The sequence below is a fragment of the Acomys minous genome, assembly GCF_964271855.1.
Source record: "Acomys minous genome assembly, chromosome: 14".
Classification (NCBI taxonomy): domain Eukaryota; kingdom Metazoa; phylum Chordata; class Mammalia; order Rodentia; family Muridae; genus Acomys; species Acomys minous.
In genome coordinates, this window is record NC_140496.1 from 34,749,453 (window position 1) to 34,763,505 (window position 14,053).

The window sequence follows — 14,053 nt, forward strand, 5'->3', positions numbered from 1 at the left end:
AGAGACAAGTTCTCTTTCCTTTGACATATCTCTCCATCTTAAGGATTTAACATTCCCTGAGCAAGGATGAACCAGGGCATAAAACTCAAACTGTAAGCTTTGTGGTACCTTGAAACCTGTTTGTTTCATTTCTGTGTGTAGCTGTCTTTACTCCCAATGGGCCAGTTGAGCAGCCATGAGCAAGTCCCTGGGCTTCCCTGAAATGATGTGGTTTTCCCTGTGTAGGTAAACAGGGGTCTCAGTGTGGGGTTTGAGGCCTTCGCAGCTCACATTATATGTAGTGGACAGTGTGAACATGCATGAATCCATGTCTCCACAGATGCCGGGGCCCCCACCTACATGTATGAGTTTGAGTATCGCCCAAGCTTTGTATCAAACATGAGACCCAAAGCAGTGATAGGAGACCACGGTGATGAAATCTTCTCAGTATTTGGAGCTCCATTTTTAAAAGGTAATATCTCTTTGCTGCCTGCGGCCTTGGCATTAGGAGGCCTGGATTTGGGTCCTGGCTTGGTGGCCTTGTGAAAGTTTCTCCTTTTCTCCCCACTTTGCTTTCTGGCTGGCCTGTCCCTGGGTTGAGCTACCCTGGGAGTCACTCCTTCACACACATGAAGGAGGCTTGTGTCCCTGTTCCCTCCCTGGCCATTGTCACTCTCAGAATCATGACCCAAAATACCAGAAAGAGAGATGGTATGTCTCCACTTTGAGACAAGTGTGCAACTGGTTGATTTTCCTCCCATAAGAGGATGCTGGGATGTGAGGGAGGGAGAAGTTCATTTCTAAGCCTGAATAAGATCTATCATGTTTTACCCCGTCTACCTATATAGCTGAGCAATATATTTGCCATGTTTTGTAATGTGATCCTTAAGGGAAGCTTTCACAGTGGTCTTCAATATATTCTTTTTCTGTAGTTCCACGTAAATGGCAATCTAACTCGTGTCTCTCATGAAACCAGTGTCTCTGGGCCTCTCCCTGTTTGGTGAGGTCTAAGGAACTTCAGGAAAAGAGAGATTAAGAAATGCTCAAGAGGCAGAAACCCTACTAAGACTGAGGAAATTCAGAGTTATGGAGTTTGGGTCAGGCATGTGAGCATGGGTGACAAAGGAAGCCAATATGTGGAAAGCTATTCTTATCTTCAAGGGTAGATTATTAACCAGCATATACTTTTTTTAAAAGAATAATTTATTCAGATTACATCCCAACTGTTATCCCCTCACTTGTATCTTTCCATTTCCCCTTCTTTTCCTCTTCCACCCTATTCCCCTCCTGTAGACCTGTGACAGAAGGGGACCTCGTCTCCCACCATATGATCACAGCCTATCAGGTCTCATCTGGATATTCAGCCAGTATATTCTTAAAGGGCAGATTTTAACCTAGTGTGATGTGGTAAGGGTCAAGACTCTGAATAGCTAACAAGTTCCCTAGAGGATGATGATTGGCATCAGTCCTACCCTGAGACTGCAAAACTAAAAAGCCATGTAGTAAGTAGCTGAAGCTTATTCTGTCTTCCCCCACAGATGGTGGCTCAGAAGAGGAGACCAACCTCAGCAAGACAGTGATGAAATACTGGGCCAACTTTGCTCGCAATGGGTGAGGCTGGTAGCAAAGACAGGATAGATATGGGCATGTGGCATGGTCATATGTGTTGGGGAGGGGTGCTTTCCAATGTTGAGTGAGCAGTCAACCTTCTGTCCCCATGACCATTGCACCCTACCAATGACAGCTAGAGGAATCAGATCTGTGGCTGTGAGGAGGGGATGCGAATTTTGGTTCACAGATTCAGAGGGTTCAATTCTTAGTCTTTTGAGCCACTCACTCTGGATGTTTGTCAGTATGGAACATGGTGGGATAATGTTGGTGGCTAGATCCCTTCATCTCTCCATCTCACTGGCAGTCAGACAGTAGAGAGAGAAGAGACTAGGTTCCCACTATACTCAGTGGGTCAACTTCTTCCAACTTATCCGACATTTTACAGTTCCCACCATGTCCCAAGAGCACTTTCAGTTTAGGATCAATCCTAATAGGGCAAATATTAGTGCTTGAGCCTCTATGTCCACCATCCAGAAATCTCTTGGTTGGTGTGGGTTCTGAAAGGTTTAGGAGTCCCTTCCCTCAATGGCTTCATCCCCTAAAGCCCCTCTAGGGCTGGTTGCACTCATGGCTTGAAAGTTTCCCTGGTCAAAGGTCCAGGTCCTGGTACTCCTAACTCATTAGAGTCTCAATAGCAACATCAGCTTTGTGCTCATAGTCTTAAGCATCATGCCTTTAATGTTGTCAGCAAGGACTTGAAACCTTCTACCCACTTACTGGCTCCAGACCTTCCGTTTGCAATCAATGTAGAAGCCTTGATGATCCCATTGCACTTGCGTTCTGCCGGCCTGCAAAACCGCACTCATGCTGTGGCTTTAGATCTCACCAGGCTCTGTGAGCTGTCAGATGCAATTCCCTGAACATAAGGAAAAATACCAGAGAATTAAGTCTATGGTACCTGTGCCCTGGAGAAACAGCTGATAGTATAAATGACAACAAGAAAAGCAGCGGCAAAGATGGCTGAAGAGTAGGGATGAAGGTGAAACAAGAAAACTTCTAGGCTGGTTTCAAGCCTATGAACTTTATGTTCTTGCAAATTCCTAAGAAGTCCTTGAGGCAGCTTTCATTTTTATCTACTGCATGAAAGCTGGCTTCTCTTAAGAAATCATTTAAAAAAAAATAATCACACTCTCCTACGAAAGATTAATTATACTCCTTTATGGTCGTAGTAATTGGGTTGTTTCTTGTGAGGGTTTGTGTGGGGCAAAATAGAATTTTTCTAATCGTCATGCTGTTGTTTTTGCTTGTAATCTCACTGTAAATATGATCAAGACAAAAATGAAACAAAGCTGGGCACAGTGGTGCACATCTGTAATCCCAGCATTCTGGGTGGCAGAGGCAGGCAGATCTCTGTGAATTTGAGGCCAGCCTGGTCTACAAAGTGAGTCCAGGACAGCCAAGACTACACAGAGAAACCATGTCTCAAAAACCAAAAGAAAATAAAAACAAAACCAAAACTGAAATCAAAACAAAATCTCTATACCACCTGGAGATGATGCTACCTTTGAATCTCCTCCACCAGTGAATATTCTGTCATCTTTAAACTCAGTATCCCATAAAACATCAGAATGAACAAATAACAGTCAAATCCATTGCCAGAAGGGAGCATGAATGGCCCCTAACCCAGGTCCTCATAGAGCCTTCCATCTCTTCTGAACCACCAAGAGTCCCACTTCTCGGTCCTTTTTCCCTACTAGAATCTGCTAGAATCCCCCAGAAGCCCCATTCATTGCAATCTGTATTCTCTGCAACACAGTCTCCAAGCTCCCAAACTCCTTCACAAACCAGATTTAAGCAATTCTTCAGAACTACATCATTGGGTTAATCACAGAAAGATCCACTTCTTAGTGCTACGTTTTGGTAATAATTCTATGTGTTACCGTTCAATAGATGAGACAAAATACCTAGGTTCATTGACTTAAGGATGAAGGTTTTATTTTGGCTCTGAGTTCCTCTTGAACTTTTCACTTTGAGCCTGTGACAAAGTGGAGTGTGATGGCGTGGGGGCAATTAAGCGGGAAACAGCTCCTTGTTTCTAGGCAGGCAGGAAGCAGTGAGATAAAGAAGTGGAGCCCCAACATGGTGCAAAGTGGGGCCTTCCGTGATCCAATTCTACCAAGTAGATGCCACCTCCTGATGCCCCCATTAGCCCTAACAGAAGCACTAACTGAGCATCAGCTGTCAGTGGATGAGGGTTTGAAGAAAAGTTGAGATTTAAATAAAGTAGAAACTTTCTAAACATGAACACGCTGTCCCAGGAGATGGAGACGGACATGGGCATGGAAGGTGGCTTCTTGGCAGAGATACTCCAAGGCTTCCTTGGAAATCTCAGGGAACCCTGGGGACAGCACAGTTGCTTTGGTGAATTTGTTTTTTAATTTTGTTCACAGGAACCCTAATGGAGGAGGGCTGCCTCATTGGCCAGAATATGACCAGAAGGAAGGGTACCTAAAGATTGGTGCCTCAATCCAGGCATCCCAGAAACTGAAAGACAAAGAAGTGATTTTTTGGGCTGAACTCCGGGCCAAGGAGGCAGCAGAGAGACCGTCCCACAGAGAACACGTTGAGCTCTGATCAGGAGACTCAACCATACTAGAGAGCCTGGAGCCAAAGGAATATTTCACAGAAAATCTTGTGGAGAAATAAGTCTTCTTATCTTTGAGGCTGTAACATTTTATGGTATTTTGTACAAATGCACTGTAAGGGGAAATATTTATCCTCTTTGCTTCAACTTGTAAAAATAAACATTGTTTTGGAAATCAAAGTCTGTCTTGGGCAGGTTTTAGTTGTTGTTTATGTGATTCTTTGTTTTGTTTTGTGCATGTGTGCACGTGTGTGTGTGTGTGTGTGTGTGCGTTGTGTGTGTATTTGACAAAAATTAGAGTATCTGTTACCTGAAAGGCTTAAGAAAATGCCTCCATCAGATTGCCTGTAGGCAATTCTGTAGGTCATTTTCTTGATTAATGATTGGTGTAGGAGGGTCCATCCCACTGTAAGTGGTGCTACACCTGGGCTGGGGTTCCTGAGTTGTATTTTGTTGTTGTTGTTGTTGTTGTTGTTGTTGTTGTTGTTGTTGTTGTTTTGGTTTTCCAGACAGGGTTTCTCTGTGTAGCCTTGGTTGTCCTAGACTCACATTGTAGACCAGGCTGGCCTGGAACTCACAGGGATCCACGTGCCTCTGCCTCCTGAGTGCTGGGATTAAAGGTGTGAGCCACCACACCCAGCTCCAGAGTTGTATAAAAAACAAGCCGAGCAATCTATGGGAAGCAAGCTAGGAGGCAGCATTCCTCCATGGTCTCTGATTAAGTCCCTGCTTCCAGGTTCCTACCATGAGTTCTTGCCTTGTCTTTCCTCAGTGAACTGTGACTCAGGATACATAGTTCAAATAAACCTCTCCCCTTTGAAATTACTTTTTGGTCTTGGTTTTTTAATCACACCAACAGAAACCTAACTAATACAATGTCTTTGGGCTCAAGATTAATCACTGTGCCTCAGTGCTGTGAGAGTCTTGGTCTCTTTAAAAACCTAGTTGTGTTGCGTGAATATATTTTTGTTTTAATCCCGGGTGTGGTATAAGAGGCAGCTTCACACCAGCAGACTATTTGCCTCTTGCATGCTCTGCAAGGGGCATGATTCTGCCAGCTGAAGATCGTTTAATTCTGGGGACTCTAGAGAGGGTATAAAAAGACCAGAGTCCAAAGAGAAGGGGCCAGCTGTTCTTCCTGTCTCCTCCTCCTCCTCCTCCTCCTCCTCCTCCTCCTCCTCCTCCTCCTGTTGCAGCTACTGCTACTGCTGTTTTGTGAAGTGGTCGAGAGAAGAGAGAGAACAAGAAGAAGCTGGAGGTATCCTGATGAACTGAGGGTTGTACTAGCTCCCAAGGAATTCAATGCCCCTAATCAGCTAGAAGTAGTCTAAAAAGATCTCAACACCCCCTCTTCCCATTAACCTTCTGTCTCTTCTATCTAGTGTTGGGGGACTAGAAGGGACTGGGATGCAGAAGGGTGGTAGACATATGAACCCCCCCCCCAAAAAAAAAAGATTTAAAAAATTGCTGCAATGCCTCAGAGAGGGACAAATGAAGAGAAAGGAACCATTTAAAATGTCTTACAGGAAATGGCTGGAAAAGTGATGATCTTGATAACCCAAAGAAGATGAATATGAAGGAATCATGGGATGTTGTATTAAATTTTCTATGAGAGACACGAGTAAGTATCTACACACCCTAGATAAATGATGAAAACCAGAAGAGAGCGGGAAATGAGTGTACTGAGCCCACCTTGGTTAACCAGTGAGTCTATTTGCCTTACTTAGCATAGGTGAGGGGCTACTAAGAGGACGACTTAGAAAGCATCTGCATCTCCAAAAGTCCCCTCCCAACCGTGGCTGGGGGCTTCCTCCTAGCTGCTTAGATGTAATTCCTCCTTTAGTTAATTGTCTACCCTATGCATAATCTAGCACCTCCACAGACCCAGTACAACTCTGACCCTCCCCAACCCCTCCTATGGGAGAATGTTCTCTTATCAGGTCTTGTAAGAATCTTTTGCAGATATTCCTAGCCTCTCTGAGGGTAGGAGCCAACCTTTCACAGCAGATGTGAGCATGCCTCACCATCCCCCTCCAGGGAGATGTCTTCATAAATATAAAGAGAATAACTAAAGAGTTTTCTAAGTGTTAAAGGCCATGTGTAGCCTAAATGAGACGCAAAACTGATAAGAACCACAGACCCAAGGAAGAGCTTATACCATCACAGAGTTCTCTCCACAGATGTCCATTAGGTGTTCATGAATACGTCTGGGGACATGTAGCAAGACTGGGATAAAACTTGCCTCTTGTGTGTGTCGGGGGGTGGGGCATGGTGGTTCCGGCACACAGCGCTGCACTATTCCCTTTCCATGAAGTCACAACATTGCACCTCTTTCGAGAATCTTTAGAGACCAGATGAAGGCGTATTGCAGCCAAGGGGAAAAGCTGTAAAGTTCTGTAACTCAGCACACAAACAGGACATCATATTGAACCGAAGTCACTAGAGAGCTTGAAAACATCTCGTCTCGAAGACTGACATGTGCCTGGTTCTAAGAAGACAAGACAACGGCTAAATAACCCACGCCTAGTGCTGAGTCAATAGAGGCCCTGTACCAGCCAACTACCAGAAGTTAGCTGGTGGGCGTGCCAGCATGGAAGGACTCTCTGGAGGTGGGAAAGCAAGGCAGGCAGAACAGTACCAGAAGTGTGAGGCAGGATTAAAGTGGGCTATTTTATTTGAAGTTTTTTAAAAATTTCATGTAACTGATATTGCAGCTTGAAGTTATGGTGTGATGGTTCAAAGATGGGTATTGAAAGCTCAAGACAGCCATTAACAGTGTTTCAGCCTTCCATGCTTGCCTTTCTGTATCTGCCTTATTTAACTTCTTATGTTTCTCCCTGGTTTCATTTATTTATCTTTTTGCAAAGCACATCGGTTGCCTCTCTGCAGTCAGCTAGTCTGTAGGTAGCTATTTCTTCAGTGTTAGTGGGGGAAAGGAATCCTTCCCTGGTGGTTCTCGCTGGCCTGAGACAGAGCCAAACACTCAGAGACAATCAGGCTTCTTGGTGTCACATTTCAGTCTCTGGCCTCAGAGCCTGGCTTGCTCTGCCCACTGTTATGCTCGGCCTCAGTCCACAAACTGTACAGTCCTGTTTCTCTCTGTCCATGGTTTGTGTAGCCCTTGGTCACACCTATTCTCCATTCAAACAGGTCAAATCTAACTTTTAGAGTTTTTTAAGTAGCTTATTTCAGGGATGGGAGAGATGGCTCAGCAGTTAAGAATGCTTGACGCTCTTTCAAAAAGCCCAAGTTCAGTTCCTAGCACTCTCATTGAATAGCTCACAGCCGCCTGGAACTTCAGCTCTAGAAAATCCCACACCTTCTTCTGGCCTCTACAGGCACACACACACATGCACACGCACACGCACGCACACGCACACACACACACACACACACATGCACGCATGCACATATAAATGGTTCTTTAATATTTTTAAATATCTCCTTTCAACTAGTTATAGATGCTGCATTTGTGAGTTAACTTATTTGCTATTGTGACATGTGATCCTCAGGCCAACATTTATGTGACTGCTATGCTCTCATAAACATCTGCATAGAGCAAGGAAAGGCCCAAAGCAAGTCCGAGTCATGTGGCTCCAGCCTTCCCATCTAAAGTGAAACTTTATCTTCGTCTCTCACCTTCCAGCCTCATATGTATCCTCTTTTGGGTCTATCCAGTGCCACTTCTGTAACATTTTCATTTTCATTGTCTGTTGTTTATTGTTTTTCTGTTATGATGCTCTCAAGCATAGTGATGCTGGCATAGCCAGTGTGTCCACACACAGCAGGCTGTGAGTAGCAATATGAAGAGAACATGTGTGATATATGGACTCTGCCTCTCTTGATGAGGAGGCATCATCGTGATGCTCTTGACCATAAAGTCTGTGTTGGTGAATCAATAAGACAGTACATTCAAAGAGAGATAGATTTCCATAGCCGTAGGGGAGGCCATGTTGGAGACTGATTGTATGGTACTCCTAATGTTTGACAAACATCTTTGACAGGATGGGAAAGCAGCTACGTGAGTTATGTCCATGGGATGATTAATTGAAAAATTATAATTAACAACATGATTACAAAATTGGAGAAGTTGAGTGTTTTGTTATCTAAGAACGGGGGGAAATGTTAGGGCTTTCCCCAGTGGTGTGTTTATTACTCTCCTGTGACCCAACGGCACAGCGAGTAATGAGTCCAATTCTGGAGTTTTAAGTGACCTTTGGTCTCTCTACTCCATCACCCATTTTCCACTTCTCTAGAAAAGTTAGTGAGCAAGAGCAAGGTAGGTTCTTGTTTCAATGGCAGCAGAATATGTGAACTTTCCCTTCTTAGGCACCCAGAGCACGCTGACCAGGGTCCTTTCCAAAAATGTAGGTGACCTGCTTAGGAGGCCTGCCTTGCCTTCCCAAAGCTCAAGGGTGCATGTAAGAAAACTGTGTGTGTGTGTGTGTGTGTGTGTGTGTGTGTGTGTGTGTGTGTGTAACAGTGATGCCTTCTAAGGCAATGTAAATACAAGTGTGCAGAGGTCTGGATAAGTTAAGAGCAAAAGGAAGGCACCAGACACAACCCATAAATACTTAAAAGGAAATGAAATGTCAACATTAATAGAAGGTAAATTAACACGGTAGATGAAAAGTGGAACCCTTAATTATGACTAAAAGGTCAGCTCACCAGGAAAACATGACAATCCTTAATTAGTAGACAGCCAATAACAGAGTCACAGGTATCCCACAGGGTACCTTGAGTCTGATGCCCAGAAAGCAGGCCTTGACACAAGGTTTGAGTGCAGCTTGTGTGGGGGCAGTGACATCAGAGACAACTGGGATAACTAAGGCAGTCAGAGGGTAGAGAATGCCGATGTGACTGTACTGTATTTTGTTTGATTCCTTACTAGCTACCCATGGTTCATTCACTGTGGATTTTTGCTTTGATGACTACTATAGGGGTTATTAATGCAGATTTATTTTGTAATAATACAACCTTGACAGTAAAGACCGAACAAAAGGGATGCAGAAATATAGTCCTAAAAATTTCTCACCGTGCTCTATTCCTTCCCACCCTTTGAACTGTTCATGCATTGACTTTATCTTGCTTACCATATTAATGAAGATTGTATTTCAATTAACTTGCATTTAATTCTTATAGTAAATCTATGAATAATTTATATGCCAAAATTATAATATTAGAACATTTCGGTTTGTTCGTATAATAATTTCTGAGCCATCTCTTTTATTTCTAGCCATGTTTACATTTTCTTCTTACTCCTTAACATACCTTTATTTCACTTTGAAATTTTCTTTTAGAAGCTTTTAGATCGCAGGTTTTGTGGCGACATAGTCTCTCACTTTTGTCTGTCTGGAGATAGCCCCGTCCCTATCTTTCCTTCACACTAGGGCCATCTCAGCCACTGCATTCAGGTTTGTAAGATTTGTGTAAATCCTTGTCCTAAATATTTGCATTCTCTGGGTTAAAAAAAAAAAAAGAAAAAATTTCAAGTTTAAGGGCTGAATTTAGATCTCTCTTTCTTCCTGGGTAGAAGGTGCCTCTCTTGACTGTGTGGGTGCTTGGGTTTGGTTGCATACATCCTACCTGCCTTCCTCAGTGTGTTTTTTCATATACTAACAGCACTCTGCCCGAGCTCCTAAGATTTCCTTAACTCTGATGATAGGTTGGTGTGAACGCATGAACTACTTGATATGCCCTGGGGAGAGACAAATGGAGATTCTTGGTCACCATTTTGTACCATAAATTTTCTTAAAGAGCCAGGTCACTCAGACTCTTCAGCAAACAAATGCCCTCTCTTATAGTCACCTCTGCTTTGCCATCATTGCAAAATATAAAAATGTGATATCATTTCTTCTTATAAAATAAACAACTTGATTTTTAAAAGGATTGTATTTTTATGCCTCTGTGGTGTGTGTGTGTGTGTGTGTGTGTGTGTGTGTGTGTGTGTGTGTGCGCGCGCGCGTATGTGTTGTACAAATGCCCCTGGAGGCCAGAAGAGAGTGCAACCTAAAGTCCGTTGTAGTTGTAGATTGCTCCACAGGATGCTGGGAACAGAACTTAGGCCCTATGCAATAGCAGCAAGGGCTCTGGCTCTTAACCACTGAACCAATCTCTCCATTTTCAAGCAACTTCATTTTTTTAAAGTCTTATTTTACTTTCTACTTCTCTCCCCACTCCACATAAAACTACTCTTCAACCAAGACTACACCCATTCCCATCTCCCCAAAAAAGTGTTTGACTTGACTTCCTAGGCAGAGCCAAAGCAAGGCTTTATGATCACACACTCTTTACCACAAAATTTCCAAGTGTCCTGCAGAGAGTAGCTCTGCTATAGAAACGTAAGCTTCTCTCCTGGGCTGTCGGGGATGAGAAACAGAAACAAGACCACATTGTTAAATCAGAAACCAAACTGTACATACTCTCTTTTATCTTGCCCCACTTAGGTACCTTCCCATGGCCATAAATGTCAAACACTTTGGAAATGTTAAAGAATTTACAGATAAGGGCTGGGGGTTTGGGGAAGGGGGGCTGGGGTAGGGTGGGGGGCGGTACCTCAGCCATCAAGAGTAATGGCTGCTTTTCTAGAGGACCGATGTTCAGTATCCAGGACCTGCATGTTGGCTCATATCCTATCATGTCCTGATACTCTTCTGGCATTGCATGCAGATGGTGCCTAGACATACACGCAGGCAAATAATTACACACGTAAAATAAAAATAACTAAAAACTCAAAGAAAGAAAGAATTCACAGATAAATGCATGTGTGGATGATTAGAGCAAAGGATTATGGTTAATGAGGTTTGTTTACTATAAGAACACTGTACAGTTTTGAAGGAGAAATGTCTTCCGTAGTTGCAAGAATTTGAATGCGTGATCTCGTGTGAGTGGTGCTATTTGGGGATATTGAGGAGATGTAACTTGTTAGTGAAAATATGTCACTGGGAGTAGGCTTTGAGAGTTTATAGACTTGAGAGGACTGATAAACCTCAAAGACCCCAAGAGACCGCTCAAAAGACCCCAGTCTGTTTCACTAATCTGACTCCGTGACAGGTTTCAGTTCTCTGCCTGACTGGGCCTGAATTTCTGTTTCTCAGAATTCAGGAAACCAATTCCTGGGAAACCCACAGTTCGTGGGCAGCCAATCAGCTTACAGGTCAGGTTGGCATAATCCATTGTTTGTATTACTTTATGACCTTGCTACTTCCAGAAAAGAATACAGCTGGCCTTATCCAGTCAAATTAAAAGTTAACTCCTGATTAGGAGCCAAACTTTAATGATTTAGCAAAATCTGCAGGACCTAGAAAAGTTCCCAAACGGGGTAGCTAATCCTGAACCCTCTCGTATGCTTGGACTCACCTCTAACCAACCAGTTTAAAAGTTACTGCATTACCCTTTCACTGTCTATAAATTGAGTCTGTGTGCTCACCTCGAGGTTGCCATTTTGAAAAGAGCGGAGATCCCTGCATGCTGCAATTTCTGCAGAATAACTGCTCTTTGCTTCTGCGTACTACTTGAGTCTGGGGGTCTTCCTTCAGTGATTCTCAGATGCTTACAGACTCTCACCATTTCTAGCTAACTCTCTGCCGTGAGCTTGCATTCCAGTAATGAGCTCTCAGCTTCCTGTACAACTATCCTGTTTGCCGTTTGCTGCTGTCCTTCTGCTCTGTGGTCATGGATCCTATCCCTCTGGAAATTCTCTCTTCCTTAAGTTGCCTTTGGTCTTTGTGCCTTATCAGAGCAGAAAAAAAAAAGTACTTAATGCAAACATTCTGTATAAATATCCCTGCTCCAAAAGCAGTTGAGGCCATTAACAGAGATGGCGTACACTGGCAGGCCAGGCAACCTGGCAGGAGGAATATTAGGCATCAGAAAAAAAAAAGTTTGGCCGAAGAGTGAGATTAGAAAAATTTCAAAACTTGAAAGCCTATCTAAGGAACCTGGGAATTGTGCAGGGTTCCCAGCTGAGCAACTCTGGGAAATTTTTAGTGAGGTGCTCTTGGCTTTCCAACTTGTAGTGAGAATCCTAAACCAAGGCTTCTTCCTGCCTGCCTGCAGCTGCTTACTGGTTCCTGTGTTGGGAAATTCAAGGCCCACTGAAGCAGGAGCAAATAGTGTTTGTGTAAGTTGCTGGATGTACTCTGAAGGCTGGGCAGTGTCATTTCATACAAAGAAGAGTGAACTCATAGTGGGTGTGGCTTACAGGTCCTAAAAAACACCCCATGAGCTTTTTGGAGGAGGGGGAGATTTACATAGTTATGCTAATTGGTCCAGAGGCAGGGATACAGGAGAGAGAGAGGGAGGACCAATGCTTTCACTTTTGCTCAGCAGATAGATACCTCTCTGTCTCCAGGAGCTCTTGTCCTTCCATGATGTGGCTCTGTGCTCTGGTCTGGGCTTCTCTGGCTGTTTGCACAGTTTGGGGTAAGTTCTTCTGAATTACAAAGGTTGGGTTGCACTTTTGGAAATCTATCCTGGTTAAAGTGGATTAAAGTTTATACAAGGCAAGCATAGAAACAGATCAATACTCTTTATCCATCCTGGCTTAGGCAGGATACTTTTATGCCTCCAATCAGTTTACTTTTCAGTTGTCCCTCTTAGACAGAATTATTTTTTTCTTTATCATAAATGTCACGAGGAAATGAGGCCTTGGAAGACTCAAGTGTCACAAGCCTAAAAGTGACCAAACCAACCACCCACGGCTGATCTTTCCCCTCTGATGTGTCCTTGTGTTTACTTGTCCAACAGGGCAGCCATCTTCACCACCTGTGGTGGACACCGTTCAAGGCAAAGTCCTAGGGAAGTATGTCAGCTTAGAAGGATTCACAGAGTCTGTGGCCGTCTTCCTGGGAGTCCCCTTTGCCAAGCCCCCTCTTGGATCCCTGAGGTTTGCTCCACCACAGCCTGCAGAGCCGTGGAGCTTCGTGAAGAACGCCACCTCCTACCCTCCCATGTAAGCCGCTGGGGTACAGTCTATTTCAGTGGTGATGCTTATCTCAGAGTCAAAGCCACCTTCTGACTAGCTATGGTAACAATTACTCATTCCCCTAAGAAGACCATGAGTCCTCAAAGATAGTCTCATTACCAAGCACTTTCATGGTTTTCCACGCCCTGTATTTGGAATATACTTACTAAGCACCTGTGGTGAACCGGGAATGTTCCGGGTTTTCAGAAACAGTCAGGGGGAAAACAATATCTGTCCCTTGAGGAACCTTTCATCCAATGAGTGGAAAGAAAAAATAATGCCAGAATATGATAAGTGCTTTGGAAAAATAGTAATTATCAGGTGATGGAAATAAGAAGTAAGGTGCTGTATCACTCTGATTTGAAACCTTAGTGCTGTTTAGGAGTGGGTCAGGTGTGGACTTGGGGGTGAGAAGAATAGTAAAGGTGACTTGACTGCAAGTTCTCACACCCAGGGATACCCTAGCTACCTACTCACAAGCTAAGCAATTACGAAGAGTGTGTTACACCACCCTTGGTAACCAAATGAAGAAGCCCAAGAATTCCACATGGCCTCTCAGCCACCCCAGAGAACCTCAAACACCTACGCATGTCAGTTCAGACAGCATTTGTATCCTCAGCAAGGCTCCTCTGAGAGTTTCCAGGATCATAATACTAGCTGTCTTACCGCTCCACGCTTTTCTTCCACAGATAATATTTACTATGCTTATATTATATCTGCAAAGTAGGACACAAATATTACAAAAAGTTAAGAGATACACCGAAGTGAAGGAAAGTGAAAATCACGTGCAGTTCAACAACTCAGAGAAAATGGCTAACAGATGAGATTGCGCTTTAAAGGGTTTTGTCTGTGTGTACGCTCTCTTTTAAACAGAGATTATAAATAGAGTTTGGGTGACAGCCTGGTACATTCGT

At 43.7% G+C, this 14,053-nt stretch overlaps 1 protein-coding gene across 1 annotated transcript in view; it reads left to right on the plus strand.

The window, feature by feature from the left end:
• The window catches only part of LOC311583113 (uncharacterized protein), a 59,972-nt gene that overhangs the window by 22,310 nt on the left and 23,609 nt on the right, over nt 1–14,053 (plus strand). The window contains exons 12-16 of the mRNA XM_084756429.1: nt 320–451; nt 1,518–1,590; nt 3,981–4,152; nt 12,415–12,598; nt 12,923–13,127. Coding sequence (XP_084612555.1) covers nt 320–451; nt 1,518–1,590; nt 3,981–4,152; nt 12,415–12,598; nt 12,923–13,127 — 766 coding nt within the window. The remainder of the gene's footprint in view (nt 1–319; nt 452–1,517; nt 1,591–3,980; nt 4,153–12,414; nt 12,599–12,922; nt 13,128–14,053) is intronic.